Here is a 16,253-nt window from a genome sequence, read left to right on the forward strand (position 1 = left end):
TGCGTCATACCCGGAAGTGATGTGCAGTCAGCAGACTGAGTGAAAACAACAACATCAGCTCCGTTAGTCTGATTGTTCGTCTGCTCATTCCCCGACCTTCCTCCGCTCTCACACCGACATTCCTCCCGCTGTTTCCCCGGCGGACGGTGCGCAGGCGGCGGGCAGAGGATGTGGATCCAGCCGGAGGAGGTGCTGCTGGCCGGAGCGCTGTGGGTGTCTGAGCGGGCCAACCCGTTCTTCATCCTGCAGAGGAGGAGAGGACACGGCCGCGGGGGGGGGCTGTCCGGTGAGTCAGGACCGGTCCGGGTCTGTATGATACACCACAGTCCGCTATAGACCGCTGTAGACTGATGTAGTCCACTACAAACCACTACAGACCACTACAGTCCGCTATAGGCTGCTACAGTCCACTACAGTTTAGTATTAGTACAGAAAACTACAAACCGCTACAGTCCACTATAGTCCACTACAGACCGCTACAGACCACTATAGTCCACTATAGTCCACTACAGACCGCTACAGACCACTATAGTCCACTATAGTCCACTACAGACCGCTACAGACCACTATAGTCCACTATAGTCCACTACACAAAACTACAGACCGCTACAGTCCACTATAGTCCACTACAGACCGCTACAGACCACTATAGTCCACTATAGTCCACTACAGACCACTACAGACCACTATAGTCCACTACACAAAACTACAGACCGCTACAGTCCACTATAGTCCACTACAGACCGCTACAGACCGCTACAGACCACTATAGTCCACTATAGTCCACTACACAAAACTACAGACCGCTACAGTCCACTATAGTCCACTACAGACCGCTACAGACCACTATAGTCCACTATAGTCCACTACACAAAACTACACACCACTACAGACCACTACAGTCCGCTATAGGCTGCTACAGTCCACTACAGTTTAGTATTAGTACACAAAACTACAGACCGCTACAGTCCACTATAGTCCACTACAGACCGCTACAGACCACTATAGTCCACTATAGTCCACTACAGACCGCTACAGACCGCTACAGACCACTATAGTCCACTATAGTCCACTACACAAAACTACACACCACTACAGACCACTACAGTCCGCTATAGGCTGCTACAGTCCACTACAGTTTAGTATTAGTACAGAAAACTACAAACCGCTACAGTCCACTATAGTCCATTACAGACCGCTACAGACCACTATAGTCCACTATAGTCCACTACACAAAACTACACACCACTACAGTCCACTACAGAAAACTACAGACCGCTACAGTCCACTACAGACCACTATAGTCCACTATAGTCCACTACAGACAACTGCACACAGCTACAGTCCACTACAATTCAATTCAATTCAATTCAATTCAATTTTATTTGTATAGCGCCAATTCATAACAGAAGTTATCTCAGGACACTTTTCAAATAGAGCAGGTCTAGACCGAACTCTTTAAAACATTAATTACAGAGACCCAACAGTACCACCATGAGCAAGACCTTGGAGACAAGGGCAAGGAAAAACTGCCTGTTAAAAGGCAGAAACCTAGGACAGATCCTCCGGCTCTAGGTGGGTGGTCGTCTGTCTCGACCATTTGGGGTGAGAGAGAGGGAGAGACAGAGAGAGAGAGGGGGAGAGAGACAGACAGACAGACAGACAGACAGACAGACAGGTGCACAGCAACAACAGTATTGGCAATGGCAATCTAGCAGGACCATGGCAGGAGGCTCCACCAGGATCCATAAGAACCTGCGAGACGAGAAAGCACAAGAACTCCGGGGAAGAAGTGAAGTTAGTAACATGCATTAATGGGACATGAATGAGTGCAGAAAGAGAGAGGAAGAGAGGAGCTCAGTGCACCATGGGAGATCCCCCGATAGTCTAGGCCTATAACAGCATAACTAAGGGATGGTTCAGGACTCACCTGATCCAGCCCTAACTATAAGCTTTATCAAAGAGGAATGTCTTAAGCCTACTCTTGAGTGTGGTGAGGGTGCCTCCCGAACTACAACTGGAAGCTGGTTCCACAGGAGAGGAGCTTGGTAACTGAAGGCTCTGGCTCCTGTTCTACTTTTAGAGACTATAGGAACCACAAGTAGCCCAGCATTCAGAGAACATAGTGTTCTAGAGGGGTAATAGGGTACTATGAGCTCTTTAAGATATGAAGGGGCCTGACCATGAAGAGCTTTATAGGTGAGGAGGAGGATTTTAAATTCTATTCTACATTTTACAGGGAGCCAATGCAGAGAAGCTAGTACAGGAGAGATGTGATCTCTTTTTCTAGTTCCTGTCAGTACTCGTGCTGCAGCGTTCTGAATTAATTGGAGCGTTTTAATGGACTTATTGGGGCAACCTGATAATAAAGAGTTGCAGTAATCCAGCCTTGAAGTAACAAATGCATGGATTAGTTTTTCTGCATCTGTCTGTGATAGTATGTGTCTAATTTTTCTAATATAACGTAAATGAAAGAAGGCAGTCCTAGAGGTCTGCTTCATGTGGGAGTTAAATGACAAATCCTGATTAAAGATAACTCCAAGATTCCTGACAGTGGTGCTAGAGGCCAAGTTAATGCCATCTAGAGTAACTATATCTTTAGACAGTGAGTCTCTAAGGTTTTTGGGGCCAAGAACAAGAATTTTTTTTGTTGTTTTTGTTTAACATCAGAAAATTGCAGCTCATCCAGGATTTTATGTCCTTTAGACATGATTGTAATTTAGACTACACAAAACTACAGACCGCTACAGTCCACTACAGTCCACTATAGTCCACTACACAAAACTACAGACCGCTACCGTCCACTACAGTTTAGTATTAGTACAGACAACTTCAGACCGCTACACTCCACTATAGTCCATTACAGAAAACTACAGACCGCTACAGTCCACTAGAGAAAACTACAGACCGCTACAGTCCACTATAATTTCAATTCAATTTCAATTTCAATTTCAATTTTATTTGTATAGCGCCAATTCATAACAAGTTATCTCAGGACACTTTTCAAATAGAGCAGGTCTAGACCGAACTCTTTAACATTAATTACAGAGACCCAGCAGTACCACCATGAGCAAGACCTTGGAGACAGGGGCAAGGAAAATCTCCCTGTTAAGAGGCAGAAACCTAGGGCTGACCCTTCGGCTTTAGGTGGGTGGTCGTCTGCCTCGACCAGTTGGGGTGAGAGAGACAGAGAGAGAGACAGAGACAGAGACAGAGACAGACTGACAGACAGACTGACAGACAGACAGATGCACAGCAACAACAGTAGCAACAACTATACCAAAAGTAGTGACTGATGATGATGAACATGAAGAAGACGATAAAGACGACAACAGCAACGATGGGGGACAATGACAATAGTAATAATAGTAAATCTATAACTATGAATCTATAAATCTATAACTGTTAATCTATAAATCTATAACTATATAAATCTATAACTCTATAACTCTGTAACTATACATTTATAAATCTATAACTGTGAATCTATAACTGTATAAATCTATAACTCTATAACTATATATTTATAAATCTATCTGTTCATCATAACTCTATAACTGTTTAAATCTATAACTATAACTATACATTTATAAATCTATAACTGTGAATCTATAAATCTATAACTATATAAATCTATAACTATTAACTTAAATCTATAACTTAATCTATAAATCTATAACTATAACGATACATTTATAAATCTATTAACTGTTAATCTATAAATCTATAACTATGAATCTATACATTTATAACTATGAATCTATAAATTTATAACTATAAATCTATAACTATTAACTTATAAATCTATAACTGTTAATCTATAAATCTATAACCATATTAATTTATAACAGTAAATCTATAGCTGTATAAATGTATAACTCTATAACTGTAAATCTATAACTGTATAAATCTATAAATCTATAACTATATAAATCTTTAAGTATAACTTTACATTTATAAATCTACAACTTTAAATCTATAAATCTATAACTATATAAATCTATAAATCTATAACTCTATAACTATACATTTATAAATCTATTAACTGTTAATCTATAAATCTATAACTTTATAAATCTATAACTATAACTCTGCATTTATGAATCTATAACTTTAAATCTTTAAATCTATAACTTTATAAATCTATAACTGTTTATCTTTAAATCTATAACTTTATAAATCTATAACTATAACTCTAAATGTATGAATCTATAACTGTTCATCTTTAAATCTATAACTATATAACTCTATAACTATAAATTTATAAATCTATAACTGTTCATTTATAAATATATATATCTATAACTCCATAACTATACATTTGTGAATCTATAACTATATAAATCTATAACTCTATAACTATACATTTATAAAGCTATGAATCTTAATTTTAAATCTATGAATATAAATGTATAACTATATGAATCTATAAATATAAATCTACAACTATAAATCTTTAACTATATAATCTATAAATATAAATCTACAACTATATGAAGATATAAATATGTAACTATAAATCTATAACTATAAATCTATTAATCTTAACTATAAATCTATCAATCGATATATAAATCTATAACTCTATAATGTATAACTATAAATCTATAAATCTACAACTGTATAAATCTATAACTATAAATATATAAACCTATAACTGAGTATAAGTCTATAACTATATAAATATATAACTATAAATATATAAATCTCTAACTCCATAAATCTATTAATCTTATTTATAAATCTATATAACTATAACTATAAATATATAACTATGACTATAAATCTCTAACTCTATAAATCTATAAATCTTATTTATAAATCTATATAACTATGACTATATATATATATATCTCTTTAACAATATATCTATATATTAATATGTACATCTATAACTATGAATCTATAACTATAAATACATCTATAACTAGAAATCTAAAACTTTATAAATTTATGAATCTATAACTAGAAATCTATAACTCTATGAATCTTTAACAATATATCTATAACTCTATGAATCTTTAACAATATATAACTATATTAATCTGTACATCTATAACTATGAATCTATAACTATGAATCTGTAACTCTATAAATATATAAATATATAACTATAAATCTATAACTCTATAAATATGTCTTTCACTATGAATCTATAGCTATGAATCTATAACTCTATTACTATAAATCTATAACGCTATAAATCTTTGTCTGAAACTATGAATCTATGACTCTGACTAGAAATCTATAACTTTGTAAATCTATAACTTTGTAAATCTATAACTATATAAATCTATAACTACAAATATATAACTTGATAACTATAAATATATAACAATACATATATAACTATACATATATAACAATATAAATCTATAACTATATAAATCTATAACTATGAATATATAACAATACATACATAACTATACATATATAACTATATAAATATATAAATCTGTAACTTTATAACTATAAATATAACAATACATATATAATTACATATATAACTATACATATAAAACTATATAAATATATACATCTATAACTATATAAATCTATAACTACAAAAGTATAACTTGAAAACTATAAATCTATAAATCTATAACTTTATAACTAAATATATAACTATACATATATAACTATATAAATATATAAATATATAACTTTATAACTATATATATAACTATAACTCTATAAATCTATAAATACATGAATACATAAATCTATAACTATAGAAATATAGAAATCTATAACTACATAAATCTATAACCCGAGTGACGAAGGCACGACATAAAGAATATTTCACTCTAAATGTATTATTATGTGTCTGTGGGCCAGTATTGATTACTTTTGAAGCTCTATATACATCTATATGTTTTCATATGCACTGATGTACCAAAGCAAATTCCTCGTATGTGAAAACTTACTTGACACTAAACCTGATTCTGACGTAGTTAATTAAATCAATAATCAAGTCCTGATCCAGTTTATTCAGAGTTAATGATTGTCTTCAGTCAGGTGATTATAAATGTTCCGTTTTTACTGGTTAAACTGTAAAGACATTAAACTCATTCATGTCGTCAATCTGCACAAAACTGCAGCTTGTATGATATCTGATTATTCCGTCATTATCTGACTGATCAGAGAAAGAATCAGTACAGACGGAGCAGCAATATGATGAAAATGAACATTTTCAGATTTCTGATTTGAACCTGTTAGTTAGAGCTCAAACATTCAGTTAATCAATTAGTTGATTGACAGGAAAGCATTGGGAAGCTGTGGCTGTGACTCAGAGGAAGAGTGGGTCGTCCACTAATCGGAAGGTTGTTTGTGCGATCCCTGGTTCCTCTCGCTGCATATCAAAGTGTCCTTGAGCAAGACCGCAAGACTCCACCTAAAACTGCTCCTTATGCTGCATCAGTGTGTGAGTGTGTGTGAATGATTAGTTTCTGTTCTGGTGAGCACTTGGCAGCCATCAGTGTATGAATGTGTGTGTACAGCGCAGTGAGTGGTCGAAAGACTAGAAAGGTGTAAGTACTATTAAGTACTATTTACCATTTACTATTGTTGCTTAGTTGCAGCTCAAGGTAACAGCAGTTTGATTGGTTATTATTGATAAGTTATTGATTAATACATTTAGAGGACTTAAACTCCAGCTCTGACACTGAACGAGTCATGATGAGTCATCAGTCAGTCCTCACCAACAGGAAGTCAGCTGACAGGAAGTCAGCTCTGACCCACCCTGTTCCTTAGCAACATCAGCTGATGCGTATGTGTCTATTGTCTGTTTTCTATGCTGGATTATCACCTGGTCCCAGACCTACTGTGTGGTCTCTGGATTACTAAGGACTCTGTCAGTGGGTTTATTGTTTATTTAAGGATCCCTGCTCCCGTTCTGTGGGTCATTTGGGCCCTGCTCCCGTTCTGTGGGTCATTCAGGCCCTCTCCCGTTCTGTGGGTCATTCGGGCCCCGCTCCCGTTCTGTAGGTCATTTGGGCCCTGCTCCCGTACTGTGGGTCATTCGAGCCCCTCTCCCGTTCTGTGGGTCATTTGGGCCCCGCTCCTGTACTGTGGGTTATTCAGGCCCCTCTCCCGTTCTGTGGGTCATTTGGGCCCCGCTCCCATTCTGTAGGTCATTTGGGCCCCGCTCCCGTTCTGTGGGTCATTTGGGCCCCGCCCCCGTCCTGTGGGTCATTCGGGCCCCACTCTCGTTCTGTTGCTCATTCGGCTCACACATCTACCTGTCTATCTGTGTGCAGGTCTCCTGGTTGGGACTCTGGATGTGGTTCTGGATTCCAGTGCCAGAGTGGCTCCATACAGGATCCTGCTGCAGACTGCGGATTCTCAGATCTACTGGAGCATCGCCTGTGGTGGGTCAGCTGGACTGGGTGCACTGGGATTGGCTGAATATATGTTTGTTTGTTTGTTTGTTTGTTGACCCTCAGCTCCGTCTTGCAGGCTCATCCAGGAAGGAGATCACGGAGCACTGGGATTGGCTGGAGTCCAACCTGCTGCAGACCATCTCCATCTTTGACAACGATGAAGATGTCACCACCTTCGTCAAAGGAAAGATCTCTGTATGTCACCCCCTCTTTGCGCCCTTTCTTTGTTGTGTGTCTTTGTTGTTTTTTGATCCTGTCACTGATTGATGTCACTTCCTGCAGGGCATTATCGCAGAGGAGAACCGGCTGAAGCAGGGGGATGAGCAGGAGGAGGATTGTGGGAAGTTTCGGGAGGCGGAGCTAAAGATGAGGAGGCTGTTTGGGATGCCTGACGAGGAGAAGCTGGTGAATTATTACTCCTGCAGCTACTGGAAGGGCCGAGTGCCACGACAGGGCTGGCTCTATCTGTCCGTCAACCACCTGTGCTTCTACTCCTTCCTGCTGGGCAAGGAGGGTATGACCGGCCAATCACAGACCAGAGTTATTTGATGTAATTTGTACAGCCTGTAAAAGTATTACAGTAATATAATGCATGGTGACTGTCTTTCATGTTCCCCCTCAGTGACCCTGGTGGTGCAGTGGACAGAGGTGACACAGCTGGAAAAGAACGCCACCCTGGTGTTTCCAGAGAGCGTTCGTGTCAGCACACGTGACACTGAACATTTCTTCTCTATGTTCCTTAACATCAACGACACCTTCAAGCTCATGGAGCAGCTCGCCAACATAGCCATGCGCCAGCTACTCGACAACGAGGCGTTTGCTGCCGACCGCTCGCTGCCCAAACCCTGCAAAACTCTCAAGAACGTCTCCGCACTCAAGAGGTCTCACTGTTCAATAAGCATGTACCTGGTCTCACATGTTGTCTGACTGTTGCTGATCCTGTTCGAGGCACCAAATCACCATAAAGCTAAATATACAGTACATAATAAGTATTTATATGTAATGAATATACATAGAATATACATACCTGACAGTGACAATCTGTCATTGACCTTTGACCTAGCAGTTTCCTGTCCTTGTCATTACTGCAGGGATTTGGACGCGCGGGCAAAGAACGAGCGGTACAGGACAATGTTCAGGCTGACACAGGACGAACGTCTGGACGGACACACGGACTGCACACTGTGGACGCCGTTCGCTAAGATGCATGTGGTCGGACAGCTGTTCATCTCCAACAACTACATCTGTTTTAACAGCAGAGAAGAAGACCTGTGTCAGCTCATCATCCCACTCAGAGAGGTAAACAAGCTGGAGTCCAGGTGGGCTGTTCAGGGTGCCTGGGAGAGTGGAGTGTTCCCAGTAAATACAAAAAAAAGCCTGGTCAGCCTATCTCATCATCTGCGTAGTGATTTTTACCCACCGTCCTCTGCTCCTCAGGTGTCCATTGTGGAGAAGGCGGACAGCAGCAGCGTCCTGCCGTGTCCTGTCTCCATCAGCACCAAGAACAAGATGAACTTTCTGTTCGCCAACCTGAAAGACAGAGACTTCCTGGTTCAACGCATCTCGGACTTCCTGCAGCGAACTCCCGACAGCTCGTGGGGTGACACAAGCCCTCTGTCTCTGATTGGTCACTCGGTACGTCACCCATGTAAAGGCTCTGATCTCCTGCAACCGAAATCAGGATTTAAATCTGCATGGTTCAAATCAGAAGTGTGCAGTTATACTGCCATCATGTCTCAGAGAGGTGTAACAGCAGATCAGTCCAGTTCAGCTGAATGTCGGCTGGATTCAAACGGTTTTAGCAGACAGGAAGAAGTTTCATTTCTGTTGTTGTGGTGTGTGTTTTTTGTCGTCAGGCATCCTCCAGCACCCCCTTGTCCTCATCTGCAGGGTCTGAGTCTGTTCACAGGGGGCGCCATTATCACCCAGGTCTGCCCACAGCCAGCCAGGGTCTGCTGCAGCTCTACCACCGAGACACTCCTGAGGACCTGGGACCCAAAGCTGTGAGTTCAAGTCCCAAGACCTTTAGCTACTAAGTTCAAATAGTACTGTTAGATACAGAGGATTAGTGCCCCCCCATCCCTCCTCGCTGACCTCCTCACCGCCTCCCTCCTCCTTCTGCAGATGAAGGAGAAGATGAAAGAGGAGGCATGGAACATCCATTTCTCTGAGTTTGGTCGAGGTGTCTGCATGTACCGAACCTCCAGAACAAGAGAACTCGTCCTCAACGGGATCCCGGAGCGCCTGAGAGGGGAGCTGTGGCTACTATTCTCTGGTCAGTGTTCATTCATTTATACCACAGGTAAACTGTAGTTTCATGTACTCACCTGTCCCTCTGTCCACCCGTCCATCTAGGAGCACAGAACGAAATGGCGACCCACCCTGGTTATTATGGCGACCTGGTGGAGCAGGCCATGGGGCTGTGTTCGTTAGCTACAGAGGAGATTGAGCGTGACCTACACCGTTCGATGCCTGAGCACCGAGCCTTCCAGAACGAGACAGGCATCGCCGCACTGCGCCGTGTCCTCACTGCTTACGCCCATCGCAACCCCGGCATTGGATACTGTCAGGTAGATATAAAATATTTAATATTAAATAAATATAAAAAGTGAACATCTGATACTGCCAGGGAAAATAAAAATAATCATACATTTTGAAAATATAGCCAGACATCCCATCAGTTTCAGTATATTATATGTAATATTTAATCAAATGTATTGAATTAATATCTTCTATACTAAATATTCTATCCTCCTCCAGGCGATGAACATTGTCACCTCCGTCCTGTTGCTCTACTGTCCGGAGGAGGAAGCCTTCTGGCTGTTGGTGGCGTTGTGTGAGCGGATGTTGCCCGACTACTACAACACTAGAGTCGTAGGTCCGTAACGACACCGAAGTCGTACATCGGTGACAATACTGGTACTAGGTCAGGGAGTACTGTCCCAGTCTGATGTGGTTTCTGCCCCTGCAGGTGCTCTGGTGGATCAGGGGGTGTTTGAGGAGCTGACCCGAGCCTTCCTCCCCCTGCTGTATGAACACATGCAGGAGCTGGGAGTCATCTCCACCATCAGCCTGTCCTGGTTTCTCACACTCTTCCTGTCTGTAATGCCCTTTGACAGCGCCGTCTTATTGGTTGATTGCTTCTTCTATGAGGGCATCAAGGTCATCTTCCAGGTCAGTGTCACTGCACCCTACCGGCTGTTAACTGTTTTGTACCTGTCTGTGCAGGTGTGTTATAAAGTGGACATCTGACAGCTCAGTCAGCAGTCTTTACCTCTGACCTCTGCCACCTGTGACTGAACTACTTCCTGTCTTCCTATCTAATCTAACTACAGGTGGCGCTGGCAGTGCTCCATGACAACATGGATGCCCTGCTGTCCTGCAGCGACGAGGGGGAAGCCATGACCATCCTGGGCAGGTAGGAGTCCAGACTGGCCAGGTAGGAGTCCAGACTGGCCAGGTATGAGTCCAAACTTGAGTCCACCTAATGTGTGTGTGCGTATGTGTGCAGGTACCTGGATAACGTTGTGAATAAACAGACGGTGGCTCCACCCATCCCTCACCTGCACGCCCTGCTGACGAGTGGAGACGATCCTCCACCTGAGATCGACATATTTGACCTCATCAAGTCGTCCTACGAGGTCAGCTGACTCAGTGACACGCCTCAGTCCCAGTCTAGTTCCTGGTCCAGGTGTTTGAGGTAACCTCAGTGTCTTTTTCTCTGAGCAGAAGTTCGGCAGCTTGCGCTCTGATGTCATCGAGCAGATGAGGTTCAAGCAGAGGTTAAAGGTCATCCAGTCGCTGGAGGACACGGCCAAGAGGAGCGTGGTGGGTGATGTTAGTGTGCTGCACACTAATTTTAACACGCTAATGTAGACACATTGTTCACAGTTGTGTGTGTGTGTGTGTGTCTGTGTGTCTGTGTGTGTGTGTGTGTGTGTGTGTGTGTGTGTGTGTGTGTGAGTGTGTGTGTGTGTGTGTGTGTGTGTGTGTGTGTGTGTGTGTGTGTGTGTGTGCAGGTGAGAGCGATGATGACGGAGTCCGCCTTCAGTATCGAGGAGCTGGAGGAACTGTACTGTCTCTTTAAGGTTACAACAAACTCTGTTTTTTAATTGTTTGTTTACAGGGCAGGTAGTGGGAGTGTCCATCTGTCCCCGGGGATCTGATATGTATCCAGATACCTGGGCTGCGTTAGGATTGAGAGACATTTTAATGTGGAACAATGTGAAACAGTTCTTAACATTTGTTTAATGTAGACTTTTATTTTCCATTCTAAATTAAGATCAGACAATTCAACAAAAGTGACATTGTTTACCTTCAAATACATATATTTTATTAAATCTTTTCCTCTTCAGTCCAAACACATGACAAGCTGTTATTGGGGGTCCAGCAGCTCCGCAGCAGAGCGTCATGATCCAAGTCTGCCGTACCTGGAACAGTACCGCATCGACCCAGCTCAGTTCACCCAGCTGTTCACCGCACTCGCTCCCTGGATCTGTGGAGCCAACACTGCCACACTGTCGGCCCGCCTCTTCAGACTCCTGGACCAGAACCAGGACGGACTGGTCAACTTCAAAGAGTTTATCACTGGACTCAGTGAGTTTTAGATACAAGAGGGTTTAACTCAGAGCTGCTCTGGTTCTATGTTAGACTGTTTTAGGGTGCTGGTTTGGTTAAAACTGACCATGGTGCATCTGTGTTGGTCTGTGATGGTCTGTGATGGTCTGTGTAAGTCTGTGATGGTCTTTGTTGGTCTGTGATGGTCTGTGTAAGTCTGTGATGGTCTGTGTAAGTCTGTGATGGTCTGTGATGGTCTGTGATGGTCTGTGACGGTCTGTGATGGTCTGTGATGGTCTGTGTTGGTCTGTGTTGGTCTGTGTTGGTCTGTGATGGTCTGTGATGGTCTGTGTAAGTCTGTGATGGTCTGTGGTGGTCTGTGTAAGTCTGTGTTGGTCTGTGATGGTCTGTGTAAGTCTGATGGTCTGTGTTGGTCTGTGATGGTCTGTGTAAGTCTGTAATGGTCTGTAATTTTCTCTCTCTGCAGGTGGAATGTATCACGGAGACATGACTGAGAAACTCAAACTGCTGTACAAGCTCCACCTCCCACCAGGTAACAGTCACAAAGCTCACCTGAGTCCAAGCTCAAAATACTAACATACTACTTTTAGTTATCTGGCTTCACTAACCAGAAGATCAAAGACCTTGCAAAGCGGTCTCACAAAGTTAGATCACCCCAGGGTTTCCGACATGAAAGTTGGGATTGCAGTATAAGACCAACTTCTGTTCCTTCCTTGGACCAAAGGTACTGACCTCTGCAGACCGGGAACACCCCACAAGAGCTGCAGGTTTGGAGATGTTCTGACCCAGTCGTCCATCACAATGTGGCCCTTGTCAAACTGGCTCAGATCCTCACGCTGCCTATTTTTCCTGCTTCTAACACATCAACTCAAATGTTGACTGTCTGCTTGACATACCCCCCCACTAACAGGAGCCCTGATACCCAGATAATCAGAGTTACTGGCAGTGCTCACTGTGTTAGGGCTGATCGCTGTATAACACCATCAGATAAAACCACAGGGAACGCTCTTTCCCTCCAAAGAGCTCCACAGGATCAATAATCAATACATCCACTGATCTTCCATGAATGGTGACCTTCCAAGAGACTGATTGGTCAGTAGGCAGAGCTTTTATAGAGTTGATCTCTGATCTGGAACACAACCTGCACCGGAGCCAGTCAGCTGTTCATTACCAGTTACCATAGTGACGTACCTGCGTAAGAAGTGAACCTTCGTCCTGCCACCCATCTTGACCTTACCTCAATAACCCCAAATACTGCTTCACAGTACAGATTGTTTATTAGTTTGTTTATTTGTTGGTTGGTTTGTGTTGCAGCTCTGTGTCCTGAGGAGGCTGAGTCTGCTCTGGAGGCAACACAGTTCTTCACTGAGGACGTACCGAGAGGTAAACACATTCATAAACACTGTGAATACTGCAGTATTTCTTCTGCTACTGTAGTACTGTCTGTCTGTCCACCTGCCGACAGGTGATCTCTGTATCGTACAACAGATTCGTATGGAGGATAAAGACAACACGTGAACAGGCTGAATCAGAATCAGCTGACTGTACAATGAAGTGACCCATAACAGAATAATGGAGATGAATAATCAGATATCATCAATCTGTTTGATTTGCATGAAAAACCTTCTCATTAACAGATTTGAATGTTTCCTCTTTCACTCACACACTTCTTCTTCTTCTTCTTCTTCTTCTGATATTTCCTTCCAGAAACTTCCTTCCTGTCTGATCTGGACATTTTGGGGCAGCAGGAAGTTAAATCAGGTTTGTGTATTTGTGGTATGAGGAAATCTGGGCTGTGTTTGAAATCACACAGTGTACTAATGTGCCATGGCACCCTGGTAGGTCACCTGGTAGAACTGGCTCCCTGTAGGCTGAGTCCTTGCAGCAGCAGGTGTGGGTTCAAATCCGACCTATGGATCTTTGTTATGTATCATCCCCTCTCTCTGTCCATTAAAGGCAAAAAGCCCCAAAACAGTATATTAATAAAAATATACAAAAAAAAACACTGAAGTACACTCATGCACGCAATGCATTCTGGGGCAGTTGAGTAAATCTTGGTTGACTTAGTCTACTTAGACTTAGACTTAGACTTCTCTTTATTGATCATTTTGGGATGACTCCCGCAAGGAAATTGAATTTCCAGCAGCTTACAAAACAGTGTAGAAAAATAAAGAGGTATAAAAAAAAAAATATAGTACAAGATAAACAATAAACTCTTTGCTAGATATAGAAAGTAGACAATAATCAGTAAACAATAAACTCTTAGCTATATATAGAAAGTAGAGATAAGAATAAAAATAAAATAAGATAAAATTCACGGAAAATGAAATCAAATAAGATAAATGTAGAGAACTGTACAGAGGAAACATATAGATAAATAAAGATAAATATATAGGACAGTATATGGTATTGTGTTGTTATACAGTCGATAAATGACATTAAGCAGAAATTAGCAGTTAAATTAAATTATTGCACTTAAGTGGTGGATCAAGTTATTGCACAAAAAAATGAGTAAGAAAAGAAATAAGTAAGAAGAGTGTCCAGGTATGTATGAGTAGATTATTATTGCACAGTTATTGCACAGCTATTGCACAGTGAGTAGCTACCACTCCTTTCCTTCTGCCCTCTTTACCCTATTTCCTCCTACCCCAGAGTGAGGAGTTGTAGAGTGTGATGGCATGAGGGACAAAGGAGTTCTTGAGTCTGTTGGTCCTACACTTGGGGAGGAGCAGCCTTTCACTGAACAGGCTCCTCTGGTTGCTGAGGACGGTGTGCAGGGGGTGGCTGGCATTGTCAATAATGTCCAGCAGTTTGTCCAGTGTCCTCCTCTCTGCCACCGTCACCAGTGAGTCCAGCTTCATGCCGACCACAGAGCCAGCTCGCCTGATCAGTTTATCCAGTCTGGAGGTGTCCTTCTTGGATATGCTGCCCCCCCAGCACACCACAGTGTAGAAGAGGACACTGGTAACCAAAGACTGATAAAACATCCATAGCAGTTTGCTGCAGATGTTGAAAGACCGCGATCTCCTCAGGAAGTACAACCTGCTTTGTGTCTGCTTTGCAGGACTGGTCACGCTCTTGGTCTGGACCTCCCAAAGTCAATGACCAGCTCCTTCGTCTTAAAGGTGTTGAGCTGTAGGTGGTTAGTGTGACACCAGAGAGCAAAGTCCCCCACCAGACTCCGATACTCCTCCTCTCTGTGACCCCTGATACATCCAACGATGGACAAGGGCTGGTTAAACCTGATGAAGAAGTCATTCAGCTCGATCGCCCTCTCCATTGTCCCCCCTTAGCTCTGGTCTGTGACCTGTGATGGTCCTCACACCTTCCCAGACCTCCCTCATGTTGTTCTCCCTCAGCTTCTGCTCCACCTTTCTCCTGTAGCTGTCCTAATGGTGCTATCCATTTGTCTCGTAAACCCCCAGCCCGAGTTGGAAAGTTTAAATCTCGCAGCTATTGCTGCTATCCATTTGTCTCGTAAATCCCCCGCCCGAGTTGCTCTGCCACGAGAACGTGACATAATTGCCTGGCTTGTACCACTTATAGCGTTCCATTTGTCTTTGGGCATTACGAGTCGGAAAGAACATGGACGCCACCAGTGCAGCAGCTGTGTTGTTATTGCTTTTGGGTACTGTTTCAGGTCAATGTGAAATAATAAAATGTTTTTCTACAGAAACACTAACATTTCAAGTAATTCCGTTATTGCAAGTCTTACATTTCAATAATATTTTGCCATTTTTGCCTATTTCAATTTCAACAAGTGCTGTGGCGTTTGTCTCGAGCCACCAGAGGCCTCCAGGGGCCACCAGGAGCCTCTAGGAGCCACCAGGAGCCTCTAGCAGCCACCAGGAGCCTCCAGGGGCCACCAGGAGCCTCCAGGGGCCTCCAGGGGCTTCCAGGGGCAGTGGCAGGCTAGTGTTATTGTTAGCTACATTAGCCTATTTAGCAAACCAGCTTGAAAACAAAAGTTTACATTGTATTGAACTCACAGCAACACCGTGCAATGTATAAACTGGTGACCGGACTAAAGCAGCGTGTGTAAGAGCATTTAAAATCGACATTAAAACAACAGACGTAGAACAAATACAAAGAAAATACACCTCAATATGGGCGCAGCCATCTTTGTTTTGTGGGTCGTACGTTCGTCCTCGTTTAGCTCGGTGTACTGTGAGGTACCAAGAGCTGGACGGCTGAAATTACGGCCACAAGGGGGTGTGTCTCGGTGAAATGTTGCGAGATGGCTGCGAGATTTACACTTTCCAACTTGGGCTCCGGGTTTACTAGACAAATGGA

The 16,253-nt window shown here is 42.4% G+C and overlaps 1 protein-coding gene across 3 annotated transcripts in view; it reads left to right on the forward strand.

Moving 5' to 3' along the window:
* The window catches only part of LOC127374467 (TBC1 domain family member 9B), a 25,544-nt gene continuing 9,291 nt past the window's right edge, over positions 1-16,253 (forward strand). Inside the window, exons 1-20 of one of the 3 annotated variants that reach the window (XM_051419805.1) lie at positions 1-286; positions 7,260-7,370; positions 7,459-7,577; positions 7,665-7,896; positions 8,005-8,263; positions 8,474-8,681; positions 8,820-9,017; positions 9,239-9,385; positions 9,507-9,657; positions 9,738-9,952; positions 10,143-10,260; positions 10,354-10,556; positions 10,718-10,800; positions 10,894-11,023; positions 11,112-11,210; positions 11,402-11,470; positions 11,738-11,978; positions 12,427-12,492; positions 13,275-13,343; positions 13,449-13,653. In XM_051419805.1, coding sequence (XP_051275765.1) covers positions 169-286; positions 7,260-7,370; positions 7,459-7,577; positions 7,665-7,896; positions 8,005-8,263; positions 8,474-8,681; positions 8,820-9,017; positions 9,239-9,385; positions 9,507-9,657; positions 9,738-9,952; positions 10,143-10,260; positions 10,354-10,556; positions 10,718-10,800; positions 10,894-11,023; positions 11,112-11,210; positions 11,402-11,470; positions 11,738-11,978; positions 12,427-12,492; positions 13,275-13,343; positions 13,449-13,465 — 2,853 coding nt within the window. In that variant the 5' untranslated portion in view covers positions 1-168 and the 3' untranslated portion in view covers positions 13,466-13,653. The other 2 variants (XM_051419803.1, XM_051419804.1) reach the window with 2 other exon arrangements.

This window comes from Dicentrarchus labrax, unplaced genomic scaffold (genome assembly GCF_905237075.1).
Source record: "Dicentrarchus labrax unplaced genomic scaffold, dlabrax2021, whole genome shotgun sequence".
In the NCBI taxonomy this organism is placed as follows: Eukaryota; Metazoa; Chordata; class Actinopteri; family Moronidae; genus Dicentrarchus; species Dicentrarchus labrax.